Here is a 20,344-nt window from a genome sequence, read left to right on the forward strand (position 1 = left end):
CCTTGCCGGCCCGCAAGATGCCTCTTCACGCCTCGTTTGAAGGAACCCGGGTTGTAAGAGGAGGGGAACACGTGAGCTGGTAAGGAATTCCATTTTTTGGAAGTGCGACAAAGAAAGGAGTTGCCAAATTTCTTTGTTCGCGATGGAATTGATGTCACAGTTAGGCGGTGACATCGAGAACCAGCTCGCGTGGACTTAAGAAGGAAGGGGGAAGCAGGAATTAGAGAGAATAATTCCTCAGAGCACTCGCCGTGATACAGTCGATAGAAAGCGCTCAGTGCTGCTATCTCACGACGCAATTGTAAAGGTTCAAGGGTGTTTGTGACCTTTACGTCGCCAATAATGCGTACGGCACGTCGCTGCAACCGTTCCAAGGCCTCAAGTAGGTACTTAGCGGAGCCATCCCAAAGGTGCGAGAAATATTCCACGCAAGACCGTACCTGTGTTTTGTACAGCAGGCACAGTTGTTGTGGCGTGAAAAAGCGCCGCACCTTGTTCAGAACTCCGAGTTTCCGTGAAGCTGTTTTTATAACAGCCTCGATGTAATCCCTTGGACTAAGGTCGCAGCGAACGTCAATCCCCAGCATGGCGATTTTGCTTTGCATCACCAGCGGAGTACCACAGAGGGAGGGAAGAGGGGAAAATGTTGACTTTTTCGCCGTGAGAGCGCATACCTGTGTTTTCTTGGCATTAAACTCAACAAGATTATTAGAGCCCCATTTGGCGATGAGCTCTAACGTCCTATCGAGTTCAATGACAAGATTCTTCCGCCTCTCCTCAATTTCCGCTCGCCCAGCCACTGCGCGTCCGTGGTATCCACCATGCACTGTACTATCGTCTGCATAGCAATGTATGTTCCCAAGAGAGAGCATATCATTGATATGCAAAAGAAAGAGTGTGGGAGATAGCACAGATCCCTGGAGGACTCCAGCATTCACTACATAGAATTGTGAAGCGCAACCATCAACTAAAACACGAAGGCTACGCTTGTGTAGGAAGCTGGCAATCCAGGTGCATAGCTGAGCAGGCAGACCATATGCCGGCAGCTTGGAGAGAAGACTTCTGTGCCAGACCCTGTCGAAAGCCTTGGAGATATCGAGGCTGACAGCCAACGATTCTCCATGCTTGTCGATAGCTTCACCCCAGAGGTGCGTTACGTACGCTAGAAGATCACCTGTGGACCGTTTTGGTCGAAACCCGTATTGGCGATCATTAATTATAGAGTGATCTTCTAGGTAATGGATCAGTTGGTTGTTTAAAATCCGTTCCATCACCTTACAAAGTACTGAGGTGATAGCTATTGGCCGATAATTTGCCGCGTCAGACCGATCCCCTTTTTTGGGAACCGCTTGCACATTAGCTCTTCTCCAAGCCTCCGGCACACTTCCCGAAGAGAGAGAAAGTTGGAACAGGCGCGTTAACACAGGAGACAGCTCCGCTGCGCACTTCTTCAGCACTATGGCTGGTATTCCATCGGGACCGCTAGCTTTCCGTACATCAAGTGATTGCAGCTCCGCACGCACATCACGTTGCCTGATTTTAATGTCAGGCATCGTATGGCCACATGCAGGTATTGTAGGTGGCAGTGCACTACAATCATCGATGACGGAATTGTCGGCAAAGAGTTTAGCCAGGAGATCAGCTTGCTCTTGCGGACTGTGAGCTAGCGATCCGTCCGGATTTCTGAGCGGTGGCAGCGAAGGTTGGCAGAAATTGTTTTGCACAGACTTGGTCAGACGCCAGAAGCTACGGGAGCCCCTAGGATGCGAAACAAGGTCATGACCAATCTGTACAATGCGCTGTGCATCCGCTCTCGTGTATGCCTTTCTACAGGACTTGGAATTTTTATTATAGTTTGCTTTCAGTGAGTCAATGTTAGATGCCGCGGTTATGCAGCCGTTGATCCACTTGCGATATGCCGCCTGCTTAGATGATACAGCATCGGCACATTCACGAGTGAACCAACGGTTACGCGTACTCCTACTGACGAGATCTGAGCTAGGAATGTAGTATTCCATTCCCAGCATGATCTCGCCAGCAACAGCAGCGGCACTAGCTGTCGGGTCATTCCCACTGAAGCAACGTTCCTTCCAAGGGACCGACGCATAGTAATCGCGCATACCGTCCCAATCCGCCGACTTATAGTGCCAAACGCGACGTTTGCATACCGCTAGTGGCGGCAGCTTGGCCTGTGGCACTCTGGTAGAAATAAGGCTGTGATCCGAAGAGCCAAGAGGAGCCTGAACCACAACCTGATATTCCACCGGGTGAGAAGTCAGCAGAAGGTCCAGTAGAGAAGGTGCTTGCCCATCAATGTCTGGGATCCTGGTGGGCTGATCAACCAGCCAAGTCATGTGTGAGAGCAAAAGCATGAGCAGTCCTTCCAGCATGGTCAGTTTTGAGGGATTTCAACTAGGATTCGTGGTGAGCATTAAAATCCCCCAAAAACACCAATTCCGCGTTAGGAAATTGCTCTTGCGCAGCATCTGCCACCCGACTAAGATGGTCAAATAATCGACTTGTCTCCAAGTCACCATTGTGGGATCTGTAGAGGCACACGTAGACTCGGCTCTGACGAACCAGGTCCACACGTACCATCAACATGGAGAAGGAGGGGTCCTCCAAGCAGCGCAGTCGGTGACAGCAAACATCCGTCCTGACGAACAAGCATACTCCGGCTTTCGCTTTGAAGGATTCTTCAAGCGTGTAGCCGGGATAATTAAGGTAGCTGGTATCGGCAGGACGGAGTATTTGTGTCTCCGTGAGAAACAACAAATGTGAAAACATTGCTGGCCGTGCTGTCTCGAGATGGTGGTGGACAGCGTTGAGGTTAGTGTGGAGTCCTCGGATGTTAGAGAACTCGACCTCAAACAGCGAGGGTATGGTGGGGGTGTGCACCGCTGTACGACCGTTATTTCTGTTTTGTTGCGCCATTTGGGAAAAATGAAATGGAAAAGAGACGTGAAGCGAGCGATGTATTGCCACGATAGGGATGGGCAAAATGTGGAGGCGTGTTTCCCCAAGTGGTTGCCAAAAGGAAAAATACACTGACCCGCCGGACGGAGGGGCCCCCGAACCCCCCCGGAAGTGGCCGCCGGGACCCCACCTACCGGTCACCAACCGGCACGACGGTCCACCCCGAGATTATTCGTGGCCTAGTGGGGCAGCCTCACGAGCTGGTTAGGCACGCTCGGGCCCCTGTACTATGCCACGGGCGGCCAGCGGAACAGCCGTTTCTTCGGGTCTCCCTGTCCGGCAGGTCAATACAGTTTCCCCCGGCATTGGTTCAACAGCCGTCTCCAATTGGACAAACACCCAACGTGGCAATACTCGCTCGGGCTCTGGCTGTACGCTGGCTGACCTCGAAACGCGGCTGCAAGCCACTTCACGAGTTTTTCACCATGCGTACGGTGGTAACAAGCCAGGCGGATGTTAGCATCCTACCACCAGATGAGCAGATGGTCGCTCAGATATCCCTTAGTCACCTCTTACGACACCCATGGGAAAGAGAGGGGCAGTGAAATGTATTCTTTCTCCGTCACTGCACGGATAAAAATATACTAGCATAGTAGATGTTGTTCTGCCTGTATATACACCAATGTTCATGGTGATTAGTTGATGTGCTGCAGCGCCTTCTGGTGGCGAAGTAAAACAATAGTAAAATATCCTTCTTCATAAAAATTATATATAGATATGTACTAGATAGGTATGTACTAACTTTCATGGTAATCAGACAAACATTCATTTGCGACTTTGCGTATACTCGTATTGTATTGTTGCGTACATAACATTATGACATTTAGTCGTAAATCTTTTGTTATTTTCATCTCGAAGGTGGCCTTAAGTTTTTATAGTAAGCACACTTTTTGTTTTCATTTGTTCGTAATAGATTTTTTTTCTGTTCATCTGTTTAAATTTGACGTCATTATATAAGTGATAATCACCTTTGTTTTGTTATGTAAAAAGGAAAACAAAATGAATAAATGTAAATACTAATGCTCCGTATTGACCTTAACTGAGATCGGTTCGGTTGATCTTTGATCCGGACACAATGATGAAAAAAATGAGACAAAATTTATGGAATAATATTCATCGTTTAAAATAGTGCGTAAATTACAACTAAAGATAAATTAAACTAGAATAGTTTCCACATATTAATAGATTGGCAAGTGGACTCAGCTCTGTAGCATACATAATGCGGTCAAAAATATTAACACTTGCAGCTAATGTCGATACGGCTTGCCTGATGTATTTTATAGTTACTTCCACAGTGTAATGTCCTATGACATTCTACTATGTAGTGACGCAGTCGATATTAAAACAAACAGAAACATTTCAGTCTTTGTCCTGTAGAAGAGGTATTAGTTTATAAATAGAGTCCTGTAGGGCTCCCGTTAAAATTAAGGGGTAATAACGGTGAAGGGGTCGGTTATCAATGCTTTTTAGTTTGTTAGTAATATTTTTCTTTGGCAAAGAAGACTTATGTTATTTCACTGGGATCCCAGAAAATTAAAAAAAACTGAAAAGTAAAATTAAAAAAGAAGTGTAAGTAATCGTTAATTATTGTAACTAATAGTCGACTATATTTACAGATAATATTATAGTCAGCTTATATTTAGACGTTTCTATGTTAAAGGCTCTAAAACTAACGACTTTATTTATAATGACACACCCTCGGTAAGAAATGATTGCCACTTTTTTTTTTAAGAGTAAAAAACAATAATCGCTAATTGAAATGCGTTTCTATCGCCAGTTCCTTTGGTTTGAGGTATTTGTTTCGAAAAATTGGTTGGGTTGGTTTGACAATCAATAAATGGGCTTAATTCTTTATATATTTATTGTCTATATACTATAAAAAAGAAAATAATTTTTTTGTGATCATTTTAATTATTTAATTTTATATGTTTTGTTTGTGAGTAATTGTTTCGTAAGTAATTAAAAGGGACAGAAAACCACTTTTAGAGGTTTAATTATAATAGCTTCCTACTTGAAACGGTTGTATTTATGAATATAAAATTTACGTATTTCCTTATTTATGTTTTCATTCGCAAAGTACTAAAATAAAAACCCTAGAAATATGCGCATAAAGAGATTTTAATAGTCCCAATACGAACAACAATGAGAATTCAGAATACTCGCAATCTTAGTTCAGTATCAACAAAGTGATATTTATCGTCAAACTTGGTTACCTCTTCTTTTTTTTATTGAAAACGCGTAGCGCGTTTTCCCCACGGGAACAGGGTGTCCAAGGCGCCGAGTGCGCCCCGAACATCGGATAACCCACTAAAAAATCAGCGGTACCCTTTCCGTCTTAACGAGGAGTGCCACGGGATCGCTTTCTCATGCTACCGTGAAGTTTGGTTACCCTGGAGAATCGTTATTGAATTTAATTTAAAACGTTAATTTTAATAATTATTATCCAATTTACGGCATGAGTTGCGATGTATCATTAATTTTTTGGAAAAAAATAAGCTAATACATTAAACTCTGCCCGTGGTATACCTACGTATCGTAAAATATTGGTAATGCCGGTTCTTAGGCATGACTGATGATTGTGTCAATTACAATGCTGTAAACTGAAATAGGTATAGCAAGTCATAGTGAACACATTAGAACCTGAGTTTATAAACTATCTGTGCCAAGCGGTATTCGTAATCACTAAGTATGGTGAGCTAATGAATGCTCAGTAAGTCATTACGATATCTTTATAAATAAAAATAATACTTTACATGTTTGTCCTGTATGAGTTACTCAATCATTGATCCGATTGTGATGATTTGGTGGGTTCTGCGTAAGCACATGATTTTTCCTTTATATATTTTTATCCTTTATCCTTCCATATAAACGCGGGGCGAGTAGCTAGTAATATATATAAATGCATTATATACTTAGTTATTTTTATTGTAGTAGCTATTGCAAATAACTTTCTACTAATTTAGTTTATAACGTTGTTTATTAGAAAGGCAATATTAAACCTGTAAAAATTACAGCATCCTGTAGATATTTTAACTCCTACCTTACCGGTAGGTACAAATCTTTCACTTACTGGCAAATGAAAGAGAAAGTAAGACGCAAATATCTACAGCTTTCCTTTTAGTTTTGATTTCGCTAAACGTGTGCATTATTATAAAAACAGTCATTGAGTTTCATTTCGTAATAATTATTTGTTATTTGCATTTTATTTAATCTTAGATAATGTATCACAATGTATCACAGTTGGAAGTTATAATATAAATTCCGATTTTATGGTGAATGATAAGCGTTCTAGAACGCTATACCTATGTGTTAAAATATTTGAACTCTTTATATAAATAATATTAACAAACTATTAAAAACTAGGTAGGTAGACTGTAAACAAAAGGCCGCTAAAAGTACAGTTAAATTTAAGCGCTTATGACAGTTCGGACGTATTGATAAAGTCACAGATAGAATACATAATATTTTTATGGAATATTATTTAAAAAAAGGGGGATACATCTATCTACGTGTATTTACTCATATTTTGTACTTGTACTTGATTAGTACTTGGTAGTATAACTAATGATTTAGAGACTAATAAGAATTTTAAATATAATATTTTACAATATTATTCTTTTTATTAACTCTTTAGTAAGTGAACTATACATTATAAATAATATAATTTTTAAATTCAACCTTAACCGCAAGGAAAAACATTTATGTTGTATTTTTATATGATTTAAAACGACGAAGGCCACGTCATATTAATTAATGTTTAAGAACTCATGAGCATTTAAATATATTGTCATTCGATATCATATTATATTTTTAGCATTATTGACATTTACGCCAATCTTCTGAATTACATTACAGGTATTTTTTTCGACGACTGCCTCGTTGGTCTAGTTGCTTGGTGTAAGGCCGCAGAATCGGAGTCCTGGGTTCGATTCCCAGGTCGGGCCAATAAAAAGTTATTGGGTTTTTCTGTCAGAAAACTCTCAGTAGCAGCCCGGAGTCTGGAAGTTGGAAGTGTGTTCACTCCCGTTCCTCGGAAAGCACGTAAAGCCGTTGGTCCTGCGCCTGAGCTCTTTCCGGTCGTATCGGATTACCGTCCCATCGGATTATGAGAGTTAGGGAATAGAGAGTACACCTGTGTTTGCGCACACACTTGTGCACTACAATATCTCCTGCGTAGTTGGCTAATCTTTCTTAAGATTAGCCGCCGTGGCCGAAATCGGTCTGGAGGACATTATATTTTTTTCGAAAATTAGCGATTAATTCTCAGTTCAACACCCCGAGGTCGCCCATGACACATAAATTACTATATGTACTTGACAAAGAGGCGTTTGACTCTAGAGAAAGAAACTTGCCTTGCATACGAATAAGTAGACTCGACCGCATGTGAATAATTCTTCAATTTGCCAAGACAAATTGTATGTTTTTGAATTACTCACCTTTACAAATGATTAGCGGCTTACTGATACATCAAAGATTTCACTTATTTATATGACTTAACATATACCCAAGTTCTTACAAGCCAGCTTAAAATAAAATAAAATTTTGTATGCAAAATTTTTGTTGTACCCCGTTGTCCGGGGTACAGGAAATAATATTAGATACCTCCCCATCACCTGCCTACTATCCCCTACCCTAACACGCGGGTGAAGATGCGTGTGGTAATTTTATTTAATTAAATTTTATTTTACTTTTCAAATAAACAGTTACTATTTTGACAATAAAAGTAATTAATCTATGAAATATGACTTTAATTATGTATATATTTGCGGTTCGTTTTTATTCTTCACATTTTCTTACAGAATAAATAAATTATTAACACAGTGATTATGACGATGTACTGTTGCTACCTTTGTTCGTTATTTGTATTTATTCTCAATTTATACTCAATAAGTTTTTTTGTTATTTTATATAACTGCCCTCACAGCGGTCATTGAACTGTCTGGTTTTGAATAAATAATGAAAATATTACCAAGTCTGAAAATGTATACGTGTTTTTATTCCAAATACATAATATGTAAATATATATATAGTGATGGTCTTTGAAATCTGTCTTTGTTAGGAAGATTCCCTTAAATGGATAGTTGGCAATACTGTTACCCGTCGATTAGCATGTATGTATGCATTGATTATACAGCCAATGTTAGCTACAAAGTTTTCCACTTGTAAAAATAACACGAAATTAAATATAAATCAGAGAATAAATATATCTGAGCTTAGTTTGAATTATTCGTCGAATTGGAACCGATTACAGAGCAAGGTCATCAAGCTGCCTGAATGAATTAATGCCTTTAAATCAATTCTTAGATCACGTTACTAAGTTTTGAATGGCAGCCCTACACACTCGCCGCGCTGTCCACACATATACCGAGGCTAAAAAAGTTGTAATACAGAAAATAAAATCATTAAATGTTTTCTTTCATTATTAATATCTTATACTTATATAGACACAGACTCTCTTACCTATAGTTCTTAGGACGAGAAGATATTGGTCAGTAACTACATTATGTTAGGGCATTTTTACGACATACATTTTAAGGGTGTGCACTTAATTAAGTAAATAGTTTGCCATGTATAAAAAAAAACCTTTATGTATGACATATATCAAAGTGTCTTTGATATAATAGGCGAATAACGCTGAAAAACAAATTTGGAGCTAAAAGATATCTGTAAATAAATAATGGAAAATAATTAGGAAGCAACGCACACACAACAGGTTAAATAATTGTGCAGACAAATTTTGACTACGCTGATCTTGTCTTTTCAAAACTGACTGAATTTATGTTTTTTAATCAATATAAAGAAAGAAAATGTATCTACATTTTTTTCATATTATTTATTTCATATTGCTTAGAAGTTTAGGTATAGCGTGTCGAGATGGCCCAGTGGTAAGAACGCGTGAATCTTAACCGATGAACGTGGGTTCAAGCCCGGGCAAGCACCTCTGAATTTACATGTGCTTAATTTCTGTTTATAATTTATCTCGTGCTTTTCGGTGAAGGAAAACATCGTGAGGAAACCTGCATGTGTCTAATTTCATCGAAATTCTGCCACATGTGTATTCCACCAACCCGCACTGGAGCAGCGTGGTGGAATAAGCTCCAAACCTTCTCCTCAAAAAGGAAGAGGAGGCCTTAGCCCAGCAGTGGGACATTTACAGGCTGTTACTGTACTGTACTGTGCTTTTATTGTTGCGATTGTTGTGAAAATTATTATTAATAAATGTAATTTGAATCTTGAAAAAATATTATTTTACGATTTCGTATTTTTATACATTTGCAATAAGGCCTGCTTATATCATATTAGTCTTATTACATTTTTAGTTTTTAAAAAAGAATTCGTTTCGAAGGTTATTTAAATATATTTTGCCTTGCTTTCAAGGAAACTTTTCGTATTGACAATATACTGTTAATTATAAAGTATATACATAATAATAAAATAAATGAAATATGAAATTAAAAATTGAATATTTTTAATAAGTACTTTAGAAATGTCCTATAAGTATAAATATTATACTTAATTACATAGAAGAATATTTACGTCATAAAATTTCTATGAAATAAGTACTATGCGGGTACTTACAGCAAATTCTCTATGGAACCTCTATTGAATAATAAACGAGCTATAGTGCGTAACTCGGTATTATTCATAATCATTATGAATAAATATAATCTCGCTCTTTATATTCTTAGAATATATGGATATTCTTTGTGAGTTCCACGAGCACAATAAATTAAATATGTATCTAAGAATTACCTTGATCATCTACAAATTACTTAAGTCCGTCTTCAAGTAGTTATTGACATAGGTTTGTTCATTAATATTTAACAGACTACAAAAATGAAAGAAGTTTAAGCAAACAGTTACCATAAAAATAAACTTAGCCTAAGCAATGTTTTTTAGTTGGTGATTGGGCTTAAAGGAACTACTTAGTTCCCAAGATTGGTGGCATAAAGGCGATATAAAAAAATCTAATATTTCTTACAGAGCCAATGTTTTTGATGTTAATTGCCTACATACCATCAAAATATTAAAACCCTCGATCAAAAAGCTTAAATTACATAGGAGTTAAAATTTATATTGTAAATAATGGTTCTTACCTTTATGGATAGGATTGCCAGGTTCCCAGTTTAAAGCGAACATGTGTTGCTTTTTACATTGGTGTCCGGCCAATTTTTCAATAACAACTTATTCTATTTTCAAATATAATATTTAATTAATTAAAATTTATTTATATTATTTGATATTTATAAAGATCTCGGCACGCATCTGAATACAATAATAGTTCAATAGATTTATCTAATTATTAGGAAAAAAATAATGTTATCCATCCTAATTTAATGTCGAATTCAGATTTTTTATATTAGGGTATATAAAAAAAAATTAGGGTATGTAAAAAGCCGAGATGGCCCTGTGGTAAGAACGCGTGAATCTTAACCGATGATCGTGGGTTCAAACCCGGGCAAGCACCACTGAATTTTCATGTGCTTAATTTGTGATTATAATTCATCTCGTGCTTTACGGTGAAGGAAAACATCGTGAGGAAACCTGCATGTGTCTAATTTCACTGAAGTTCTGCCACATGTGAATTCTACCAACCCGCATTGGAGCAGCGTGGTGGAATAAGCTCCAAACCTTCTCCTCAAAAAGAGGAGAGGAGGCCTTTAGCCCAGCAGTGGGACATTCACAGGCTGTTACGGTAGGGTATATAGGGTTGCCAACCCTATAAATCTTTATTACGGGCAAAGATGACCGTTCATTGTTAATTGTACTATTTTGCTTGGATAAATGTTGAATGTATCTGTGTTAGATAAACTGACATTTTACACATGTATATTGTTTAAAGTTGATTCTAGTAAAAAAAAAATAATTAATTCTTTGAGTTTGTCCAGTGGTCGATATTTTTTCAATATTTTGTTATAAATTTAATAATTATATTCTTACTAAAAAGTTCTAATATGTTAAATTTAATACAGATATTTTTTAAGCGTTAGTTTCTATTTACAAATTGGCAGCTTTCCATCTATTAGCACTTTCAGACGCTATTGTCGATATTCACATATATAACTTTGCATGCGTGATGATGCATGTTTACAACAAACTTCTATTATAATTGAAGGCTTTCTAAATGTTTTTAATCTTTTTATAGTAGGTAAGGTACAGGTACCTTATTGGAAAAGATACTTGCAAACAATTTTGACTAAATCTCAAAGGTATGTAATTTCAAATCGACAAAGCTCTCGAAATCGTTTAGTGATAATGTAAATAAGTCGGTATAATAAATATTTAACATGGTATAAGAAGTATAATATAAGAATGACGAAATCTCGCTCACAAACCAATATTGCATTTTTTTCGCAAAATTTACTCACTCATTTTGTGTATTTATAATATTTAATCTGTACAGCAAATAGAGGTATTCAAGATTCTAGAGTAGAGTTAAATTCATAAGATAAATCTTACGGTTTTATTTTAAGTAAAAAATAAACTTATTATTCAATTTTATGTGACACCTAATCGTTTCCTGCTATTTATTGCGTCATAAAAAAATTAAATATCCTTATATAAAGTTTTATTGCCGTTACCGGAACAAATATTCTTAACTATTTATATAAGCTATTTCGATAAGTTTAACTTTGTATAATTTTATGTTTCTTTCGCTTGAGGAGGAGGACTCTAGTACGTACTGGCAATCTTAATTATTTCTAATATATGCATATATTCTTAATTCTTTGCGATGCTGTCCTTCATCGAGATAATTAACGAACACAAATACAGCGGTTGAAAAAACAGTAGGTACCGTGTTTCCCTTTGCACTTGTTTGAATTTGAATAGTATGTCCTTCAATTAAGATCAGCGTATTCGGTCATCATATCTTTATTGTATGGCATTTTTATTTCATTAATTATCTTATTTTGTCGAATAATAACTTATGAATAAGTAGTAATATATATAAGATTTAAATCACACCGCAACGTCGAATGTGAACGGAAGGGTAGTAAAGAAATTTGATAGCTTTACTTTCGCTCTTACCGTTGATATGAAATTATGTATGAAGGTCAATGACTCTCACTTTCCTTTCTCGAAGCTGCTTCGGAAACGTCGCGTGAGTTCTTTAGTTTTTATGTCGACCTTCATAGTGTGCGGTCGCTTCAAATTTTTGATTTGCTTATTTATTACGAATGAATACGATTTTTATACAATGAACTTAGATGAATATTATTTAGTAGGTATACTCGATTATATTGCACTGCAATACTTACCAGTAATCATTTATAAATGCTAAATTTCAGTTCAATCGCTTTGATGGAATTGGTATAAGATTCAGACTCAAGGTTTGACTTCACAGTTGAAATAGAATAAGCTTGTAAAAGCTTAATTCTTTACAGTATATATTTGTTGATGTTAACCTTAAAAATAGATAATTTACAGTAAAAAACCACTGTTTTATTTCGTTTGATATTTTTGTAGTACCTAATATCGCTATTTCAATTATGAAATACTTAAAATTTATAAAATTACTATTAAAGTTTTTTAGTTATTTAGTAACGTTATTTACATTAGAATTTAGAATATTTCGCTTAGAATAAAATGTGGTCACATTTATTTATTAATGAAACGTAGTCTTGTTTTTAATAGTATATTATTATATATAATCCGAAAATGGAGTATTTTTTTATTATAATCTTGATGATGATTGGTGTCTATAATAACCATTACAACCGAAAAAATATGCAAACATATTCGATCGGTTTGGCTGACAACTTTGCATACAAAAACCTATAATTCAGTCATTAGGGTCAATGCCACGGAAGAGTTCAATTAGCTAATTTTACACGTAGCCTAATGGGTAATAGATTAACTATAGACATTTTTTGTGTTATATTTTTAGTAAAATATATATTAAAATCTCTTAGTAAAATAGGTGATGGAAGTGTTAGGTACACTGTTATAAAAATGTGTGTATATTAAAAATTTATACAAGTTAGATACAAATTCTACTTTGAAAAATAACAAAGGAGTGTCACATAAAAATACGAATTAACCTTTTAAATATGTGTTTTTCATTGTTTCAGGTGATGTTAGAATTTTACTGAACAAAATGAACGATTCGGAGTCACAGTAACTTCAAGCTATTAAGAATTATAAGTGTAATTGATATATATTTATATAAAAATAAAAAAGATGTCAAATATCGAGGCTAACAATAATATGAAAGGAACAGAATCTAATTATAAATTGGTGAGTTTTTTAACATTTTCAAATTAATAATGACTGCTACAATTTGAAGTATAATTAACCTTACCTTATTAATCTTAATCGTCGAATTGGTTAAGATTTACAAGATTAGTAATTAGTTTTATTTGTAAAAAGAAATGCGTCGTCATGTACTACGACAGTAATACTAAGACAGTAGTCTTTATTATTCACCTACTTTTCGGCATCGTCTTATAAAATTAGTTTAAAGTCATTGTTATTTATTTTTGAGATATGTATGTGTGAAAATGACATATACAAACATAAGTACAAACATATATAGACACACACATACATATAATCAAATTGCAAAACGAATCCTTGAAACCTCATATAGATAGTTTAATTCACGATGACGCGCCGCAACCTTTTGCTAAATAATATAGCTGTATAATGCAATGTAATATACTAGAGTGGGAGTTTTATTTCTATGCCCATGGTAGCTATGTGGGCATACGCACACAAAGCTAAATAAGTTCAATAGCTTTATACTAAAAATAAGTTCTATTACATATTTATTTTTAAATACAAGTATTTTGATGCACAATTTAAACTCTCGATGAAATACATTTATTATGATGTTGACAACATATATTAGCATGCAGTAATAATAATAATACAAGATTAATGCTTGGGCTGATCTCCCCACGCTTTCTTTGTCTTTGTGGATTGAACTAAGTATAACGTAGAGATATGGAGATAGATATTACACACACTCACGTATGCATTCGGACGTTTTATTAATCAAATTTGAAAATAAAAAGCGATATCAGTCTTAATAGATATTGAACGTAAATTATATTTTGTATTCAAAAAAAGTAAATACCTATGTCAATAGATACTAGGTATAAATCAATGTTTTTTTTATCAGTTTCGGATATTGTTAGTTGGGAAATGGATGCGTCAATGTGTGATGGGTCCACTACGTCATTGCGTTTTTCTTATCTAATCACAGTCCCTGATAGTGGTAGATAACTGTTAACGTGAAGTTTATATTTACAAATCAACCATCAAACAGCCAACGAACTTATATTTTATATTATTTCAGGATAATGAAAGAAAAGACATCGAAAAAGGGAAAATTGGAACAAATGATAGAAGTTTACCCTGGGTACACATAATAGTGATGGTGTTTGCTTTAGCCGTCCTGGTGGCGGCGAGTGCAGTTGCCTGGGTGTTCTTCAGCTGGCAGATAAGCCTCATTGTGTTTGCGGTCATAGGATCCGTATACATAATAATATATTTTTCAAATTGGCTATGGGTCGCCATACAAACAGCTCCTAGAGATTTCAAGTAAGTTCAAAATACAATAATCTGTATTTATAATATTTATATAAAAAATACTAGTAGTATGAGAAAGTGTCGGATTGAACGTGGCCAATATAAAACGAATATTCTTTAAATATAGAAGAACATACGAATATTTAAATGTTTTAAAGAAATAATCGTTAAAACAACTTTTGCCCATTATGCGGTCTACGAGCTGTTTGATTTCAACAGATTCCTTTATGTTTAAGTATGCGCATACATTTGCTGGCGTTAGAAGGAAACCTATTGACATCTTAAAATACTTTTAAATTAAAAAAGACAAACCTAAACACTAGGTAAATTTTTAAGCAAAATAATTCCCTTATCCTATTTTTTTTTTCAGGGCTCTCTACTGTTATATAAAAATTTTAAGATTAACGAGTCAATTTACAAAGAAAAATTGGTCCATGCCAGATATTTTCCACGAAACAGTTAAAAGACATCCGAAAAAAGTATGCTTCTTATTTGAAGACGAGTCATGGACATTTCAACAGGTAGATATTTTAAATTAAATAATATATATCGTTATACATGATGTAGCTTACAGCTTGTTTAGCGACATGGTTCTAAGTGGATATATACAGTTTGCTGTCAGCGAGTAATAATTTTCGGTAATCAATGTCAGAATTTAAAAGTCATGCTAAAAAATGAAACTTCCAACCGTTGCTATTATTAGCGTTTCAAATGTTTATTTCTTACTAAATAATAATGTTCCTCCTAATATTCTAGTATTTATTATTTATAAAATATTAAATTTAATTATTATAATATACTATTATTACAATGGATTAGATACAAAAATATGTGATTAGGTTTAAGATACTTTTTTATAGATACTAGCGTATAGTATCTTAAAATGCGTTAGTATGAGTATTTTTATTCGTAGCTATGTTAAGCTGATGTATATATAAAAAGTTAATTATTTTAAAAGAAGAAAATGAAACTTCTATCATTCTAAAGTTACTGTGACTTAGGTCGTAGACGAAGTTATATTTCATGCAATAAAAAAATTACGATTATCGACCGAAAACGATACATAATTATATTTGAGAAACAAACTAGGTTGTTATCAGAATAAACGCTAAAATGTAGATATTGATGGATTAAATGTATTGATAGTTTTAAGTACATGAGACCTGTTAAATACAATCCTTCCGAATATACCTACCACAATTATATGTGGTAAGTACTCGTAGGTAGGTAACCCAATTACAATGCAGCATCAAAGCGCAAATTTTGTGAAGGTGTACGTGATCTGTTTCATTAAACATTGGCGGATGACATTGATATATCATTAAGCTACCTCTCAACAGCCAAAAATATTAACTGGTATAGCGCGTTTAACTTGTTTGCCGAAGGTTGCAAAAATTCGAACATTAATAATGAATGCATAATGTCGTAAAATATTTCGCCAGCTTATACAGTATTGGAATATTTTTTTTTAACTTTAAACTAAGTTTATAAAATTTCAACAAATAAAATCATTACAATACTATCATCGACCCATTAAACCTTAATAAAAACAACTTGTTTAGTCACGAGATGGTGCAGTGGCTGGAATCTAGTAACCTAAGATTGCAGGTTCAAATCCAGGCAAGAATCACTGAATTTTCATGTGCTTGCGTTTATCTGGTGCTCGGCGGCGAAGGAAAATATTGTAGGATATGTAATGAGTCGGATGCATATCTGCTACATATGTATCCACTAACCCACATAGGAGCAGTGTTGTAATAAAATAAGTTCTTAAACCTTCCCGAAAAAGAGAAGTTATATTACTTTTATTCTTATGTAAAAATTTAAAATAAACATCCATCTTAAAACAATAAAAGTAAAGAAAATAGGCTGTGAAAATTCAGACTAAGCCTAATGAAATATCAAACACGAAATACACCCCTTTCTCTGTCTTCCAACATAACGTTTACTTACTTAAAATATAAAAATACTAACTTATAAAAAACAGCTGATTTGAAGAATAATCATCTGTACTTAACACAGAAACACCCTGTGAATGTTAATAATGAGGAGAAGCTATAGAGCTTTTTCATTCCACCACGCTGCTCCAATGTGGATTGGTTGTGGAACATGTGGCAGAATTTCAGTGAAATTAGACACATGCAGGTTTCCTCACGATGTTTTCCTTCACCGTATAGCACGAGATGAATTTAATCACAAATTAAGCACATGAAAATTCAGTGGTGCTTGTCCGGGTTTGAACCCACGATCATCGATTAAGATTTACGCGTTCTTACCACTGGGCCATCTCGGCTCTCATGTAGTTAAGACTTAGTCATAATTAGTAAGACAACTTACATTTAAATTTTAGCTATTGTTGTAAAAACTTCACACTATCATACTTGAAATATATAATTATTAATGTTTGCTTTAAACCTTTTGACCTTGTCAGATCTCAATGATCAGATAAATGATGATGATGATATACCTATTTCAAAATATCAAACATTGTATGTGCTTAAGTTTGTAATCTATACTTGCAATAAAAAATATATATATTTCACAACCCGTTTTAAGATTACAAAGTCATTTAAATTATTCATTAAAATCATCATGAAAACAAGTTTTGGAGGAGCGTGGTGGTACAAGCTTCAAAACTTCCCCTCATAAGTCTTTTACTTTGCCTTACTTTTGATGAAAATTTATTTTTATTCCTAAACGTTTTCCTCATACCATAATATAAATGCTCCAAGCATTTTAATTATGTTTTTAGGATTAACAACCCAGGTTTGAAATGTTACTAGGTTTTACGTTGGAGTGATTAACATCTGACCTATGAAACATTTAAGGAAGCAATAAATTGTTTTTCAAATCCAGGTTAGGGATTGTTATCAGTTGCTGGCTGCCTAATATAATTCAACGCTCTTATATTACACGCGGTCAAGGCGATTCGTCTAAGATTTAAGATATAAAACTTTGTGCAATAATTTATTCTGTTTTAAAATAATAACGCTGTTTCTTGCATATTAGTTTATATACATGTTTCTGAATTATTTCGTCACTATGTTTTACTTCACCGCATCACCGACGAGCACGAGCAAAGCGCAAATTAAAAAATCGTGGCGCTTGGACGTATTTGAATTAAGAATATTTATTCGAGATCCTATCATTTCCTCAGGACTATTTTACTAGATGTTTTTGTGTATTTTTAAAATTAATGTAATGTTTTAGGTGGAAGAGTATAGTCTTCGCGTTTCAGCAGTACTTCGAGCACAAGGTGTGAAGCGTGGCGACACTGTCGCAGTTATGGCTAGCAATTACCCCGAGATGCCTGCCATCTGGCTTGGTATAGCTCGCATTGGTGGTATTTCTCCTCTTATAAACACCCATCAAACGGGCAATACATTGCTCCATTCAATAAACATTGCCAAATGTGACTTTGTAATTTACGGCAGTGAGTTCGAATCTGGTAAGTGTGTGTAATCACATTTCCGTTGTTTTATAGAAATATCACATTATTAGTCATAATATTAGCTTAAATCGTCTATATAATATCCTGATTTTGGGGTCCAGGGTAGTTTAAGTTTTAACTAGGTATACCATTTTCATTTTTGTTTTAGCTATTCAAGATATAAGAAAAGAAATAAATGACTCAATCAAACTCTTAAAGTTCACACGCCGTCCATTAAACACATCGGATAGCGCTGTGACAGAAGTTGGCTCCGAAAATGATTTGACGCACTTACTGGAGTCTACACCACCAGCGCAATGGTCGAATTCCGAGGGTGAAGGCTTCATTGGTAGACTGCTCTACATCTACACGTCTGGTACAACAGGATTACCGAAAGCGGCTGTTATATCTCCATCTAGGTAATTATTTTATGACGTTGTTAATTTTATTTGAATCAAAAAAATGACTTAGAAGGCCACATATATTTATATACAATATACAAATAAATATTTAAAAAAATCAACAAACTTGCGAAACAATCAAATAGATATATACGTATAGATGCCACTTATGAATGACATATTCTACCGATAACCAACAATACTTTGTATTGTTGAAAGGGTGAGTGAGCCAGTGTACCTATAAGTACAAGCATAACATCTTAGTTCCCACGATAATTGGCGGATAAACGGAGAAAGCACCCTGGTGCATGCTGTTAACTGGTCTTTACACTAACAGCCTAAACTAGAAAATATCCATGGAAATTATTAGATAATTTAGTTATTTATTTGGTTTTTTTTTTCAGAATGGTTTTCATGGCGTCAGGTGTTCATTACTTAGGAGGATTAAATTCTAAGGATGTTATTTACTGTCCGATGCCACTTTACCACTCAGCTGGTGGTGTTATCACAATGGGAAATGCTTTTATCTTCGGATGCACTGTCGCGTTAAAGTTAAAGTTCTCCGCTTCAGCGTACTTCCCAGACTGCATTAAATATAACGCGACGGTAAATAGTTGATTCATGTTTTAATATTAATTTATATAATTGATGAATGAAAGATAAATGAAGAACATTTTCCTTTAAGATTGATTATTTGCGACAATTATCTCGATATGGCGGTGATCATGGAGAGATCATGCAATACATTTCTATTAGTCATTCTAAAGTGATTTTAATTTCAATAGATTTTTTTTTCAAATTTTGCCTATCTATGCCCATATTCAAAAACGTTTGTAGGAGTCCGCTTATGTACATTTTTATCATGTGTTCTAGGCGGCGCACTACATCGGTGAAATGTGCCGCTATGTGCTTGCCACGCCACCCTCTCCCACTGACAAGCAGCACAAAGTGCGCACCGTGTACGGAAACGGCATGCGACCAACGGTGAGTTCAGACAGCTACTTATTAAATAATAAGTAGCTGTTAATTTAATGACTAGATCTATAAACCTTGCTATTAATAGTTATTATAATAGCCTTGAGATCACAATATATGTTTTTGTGTACCACATGGCAGTTTAGTATAGTAAAATACATTATTTCTGATGGTTGAGGTGGTAGAGCTTTGTGCAATCAGATATTCTACCGTAAAACAGCAATACTTGGTATTGTTGTGTTCCGGTTTTAAGTAATACAATGTAATTACAGGCACAAGGGACATAACATCTTAGTTCCCAAGGTTGGTGGCGCATTGGTGATGTAAGCGATGGTTATCATTTCTTACATGCCAATGTCTATGGGTGTTGGTGACCATTTACCATCAGGTGGCCCACATGCCCGTCTGCCTTCCAACACTATATAAAAAAAAATCAATTCCTGACTGTATCTATGAAAACTTTTTAATAACGCTTGCCTGGATTTAAACATATCTATCACTAAGATCTACGCCTACACGCTAGTCTACATAGACTCAATTATTAGATACATTTCATTTTAAATAATCGTAAATATACAAAGTAATTAGAAAATAAATAAATATTATAAGTGATATTTTTTTTATTTGGAAATAATAATACAGTACTGTTTTAATAAATTATCATAATACTTGCAGATATGGACTGACTTCGTAAACCGTTTCGCTATAAAGAGGGTTGTCGAATTTTATGGTGCAACAGAAGGAAACGCAAATATAGGTAAACATTCGTTATTATTAATTAACTTCGAGGTATGAGTGTTTTTTAAAAGAATTAATTTACCTAATCATTGTAATACAAATTTAGATTAATCCATTAAGATATGGATAGCAATATCATACAATTTGACAGACGATAATTACTACGTATCTAAGATACGTATAATTCGAAGTAACTTAATAATTTATTACACTTGCAAGATCAAATAAAGGAAAGTCTTAGAAGCAGCATCGTAGCATTTGTTTTTACGTTCGCTTTTGAAATTCAGTG

The 20,344-nt window shown here is 35.0% G+C and overlaps 1 protein-coding gene across 1 annotated transcript in view; it reads left to right on the forward strand.

The window, feature by feature from the left end:
* The window catches only part of LOC126781044 (long-chain fatty acid transport protein 4-like), a 28,889-nt gene that overhangs the window by 4,832 nt on the left and 3,713 nt on the right, over positions 1 to 20,344 (forward strand). The window contains exons 2-9 of the mRNA XM_050505812.1: positions 13,050 to 13,215; positions 14,279 to 14,523; positions 14,882 to 15,032; positions 17,722 to 17,959; positions 18,111 to 18,360; positions 18,747 to 18,948; positions 19,216 to 19,326; positions 19,993 to 20,074. Of these exons, the coding sequence (XP_050361769.1) occupies positions 13,159 to 13,215; positions 14,279 to 14,523; positions 14,882 to 15,032; positions 17,722 to 17,959; positions 18,111 to 18,360; positions 18,747 to 18,948; positions 19,216 to 19,326; positions 19,993 to 20,074 (1,336 nt within the window). The 5' untranslated portion in view covers positions 13,050 to 13,158. The remainder of the gene's footprint in view (positions 1 to 13,049; positions 13,216 to 14,278; positions 14,524 to 14,881; positions 15,033 to 17,721; positions 17,960 to 18,110; positions 18,361 to 18,746; positions 18,949 to 19,215; positions 19,327 to 19,992; positions 20,075 to 20,344) is intronic.

The sequence above is a fragment of the Nymphalis io genome, chromosome 3 (genome assembly GCF_905147045.1).
Source record: "Nymphalis io chromosome 3, ilAglIoxx1.1, whole genome shotgun sequence".
Classification (NCBI taxonomy): Eukaryota; Metazoa; Arthropoda; class Insecta; order Lepidoptera; family Nymphalidae; genus Nymphalis; species Nymphalis io.